The 2,449-nt window shown below is 46.1% G+C and overlaps 1 protein-coding gene across 1 annotated transcript; it reads right to left on the reverse strand.

Moving 5' to 3' along the window:
- Positions 1–144: 144 nt before the first annotated feature.
- LOC129758438 (opsin-1-like) lies at positions 145–1,587 on the reverse strand. The gene has a single exon (XM_055755939.1). The coding sequence runs from the start codon at positions 1,393–1,395 to the stop codon at positions 277–279; it is 1,119 nt and encodes a 372-aa protein (XP_055611914.1). The 5' UTR covers positions 1,396–1,587; the 3' UTR covers positions 145–276.
- Between the last annotated feature and the right edge of the window lie 862 nt (positions 1,588–2,449).

Consider the following 2,449-nt stretch of genomic DNA (forward strand, 5'->3'; position numbering starts at 1 on the left):
AAAATGTCAAAATTTCTACCACTTTTTCCAAACACCAGTGAACTTGCTCTTAGCAAATAAGATTTATAACCTATACCCGAACAAAGTAGGCCACGGCAGAAACGGCAAAAGAAAAGCGAAATTTCTCAAAAACATTGAAAACACTTTCTCGTAACTTGTTCTTGCTTCATTGCTTAAAATTTGTTTTATTAGCTTAACTAGGTTTTCATTCCATTGTCCATTTCCGATAGCCAGTATTCATTGGTGAGTGATTCGAAGGTAGTCAAGCCTCACGCCTTAGGCCTTCTCTTCGGTGGCGGTGGTGGCACCTGAGGCAACCGACTGCGCATCGCATGCTGGTTCCGGCTCGGACTGGCACGCTAGCGATGGGAAGGTCTTGTACAGGGCAGCGCGGTACTTCGGATGGCTGATACCGTAGACAATTGGGTTGTAGACGGCATTGGCCTTGGCGAACAGCGATCCCCAGATGGTCATCAGCGGGCTGATTGGGGCAGCCTTGAAGATACCGGTGAAGTTGATGACCAGATACGGGGTCCAGGCCATGAACCACAGCGAGATGGTAACCAGGGCAACCTTGGCCAGCTTGATTTCGGCGCTAGTCTGTTGGGCTTCGGACGATCGCAGCGAGGCAACGTTCATCTTCTTGGCCTGTTCACGCATCTGTTGCTCGTGGGCGGAGACAGCCTTCAGGATGAAGGTGTACGAGTAGATGATGGTCAACAGAGGCAGCCAGTAGACGAAGACGGCATAGATGATGATGTACGATCGGCTCAACCAGGTCTGGGTCAGATAATCGGTTCCGCAAGCGGTCATGTTACCTTCCGGGACATATCGGTTCCATCCGAACAGAGGAGCCAGAGTCCAGAACAGAGCGAAGGCCCAGATGCCAAAGATGCGCAACAGAGCACCGTTGCTGGTCATCGGCTTAGCCGACAAACCCTTGACAATGACATTGTAACGATCGAAGGCAATCATGGTCATGGTCCAGATCGAGGCGCAACCGAACAGAGATCCCAACATGGCGTACAGCTCACAGGCGAAGGCGCTGAAGTACCAGGTCTCGTGATAGCAGTTCACAACCATTGGCGGTCCCATCGTGAACATCATGAAGAAGTCGGAGAAGGCCAGGTTGACTACCAACAGATTGGAGGGGGTGCGGAGTCCCTTGGTGTTGGAGAAGATGTACATCACACAGGCATTTCCAGCCATGGAGACGATTCCGAGCATGAAGATGGCGAATCCGAGGATCGAGTGCCACAGCGGATTCATCGGCGGGAACTGATTCCAGTGGGGGTGGACCATGTGGAGGATCTCTGGAGGAACTTTGTCCACCACGGTCAGATTACCACCACCCGCCTGCCAGGCATCGAAATGCGGCTCAACGAACGCTGCCATTGCTTCTAGTTTTGTTGTTGTTGTAACTTGCTCTTGACTCACAAACAGTGAAGATATCACAATTGTTTTTTAACGGTTTAACGGAATATCGGTCTGAAGAAAATCGTCGAGGATAGACGAACTACTTCAGACTTCAACTGAGTAACGGGTTAAAGGCTGGAACACCAAACTGCAACTCGAATTCCGATGGCGTCCCGGACGGTTTTTATACCGATGGAAACGTTCCTGGAAAATTAGATTAGAAAACTTTAAAACAAAAATCTTAAAGACAATTATCAATCGGAATACCTTTTGACGCCATTCGAGTTGAACTATTCTTTTTTTCCATCACTACGTTGCAAATACCATCAACAATGTAAGAAAGGCGCTTCATGATAGTACACCGCTTTGAAGAATCTTGGAGACACTTTTAAGGATTCATCGGTATCACATGCCTTGTGAAGCGCTGCCACCTCAACGATGTTCGTGTGCTGTTTAACTTTTTCTTAAACCACTTGCAAATTTGAATTGCATTTGAAAAATGCCTTGGAATGTGAAGAATGTCCAATCCAATTAAAGGATTGTGGATGGCAGTTTACGTACGGCGCCTGTAAAAACACTTTCCTTGCTGCGCTGAACCATTTTAAAACACATTTCATACACAACTGGTGCTGACCAAAGGTAAACGATATTTTTCCATTTCCCAAATGAATATCTACAAACTCTACATTCATTGACTGATAGTAACCTATAATCGCAACATTTAAATCAAAATTTATTGCTTCCGCATCTCATTAACCAGGTAGGTATCATGTGTAACTAACATATTAACATCCGCCTAGGGGTGGATTGGGAAAAAAATATATCGCATAACATATGTAGTGTACTCGATAAACAGTGCTGGGAAAATCGGGTTCCAGTTCATCACATTAACGTTTGACCGAATGGCTGTGTTTATTTGTTTTGCCACCGTTCAAGCATCGAAAGTGTTAATTACGCAGCGCCATCGTCATTGCGTGATAATCAGCGACACCAAAAAGGATAATATTTATAACGATTCTATAGTGGACTTTGA

This window comes from Uranotaenia lowii, chromosome 3, assembly GCF_029784155.1.
Source record: "Uranotaenia lowii strain MFRU-FL chromosome 3, ASM2978415v1, whole genome shotgun sequence".
NCBI lineage: Eukaryota > Metazoa > Arthropoda > Insecta > Diptera > Culicidae > Uranotaenia > Uranotaenia lowii.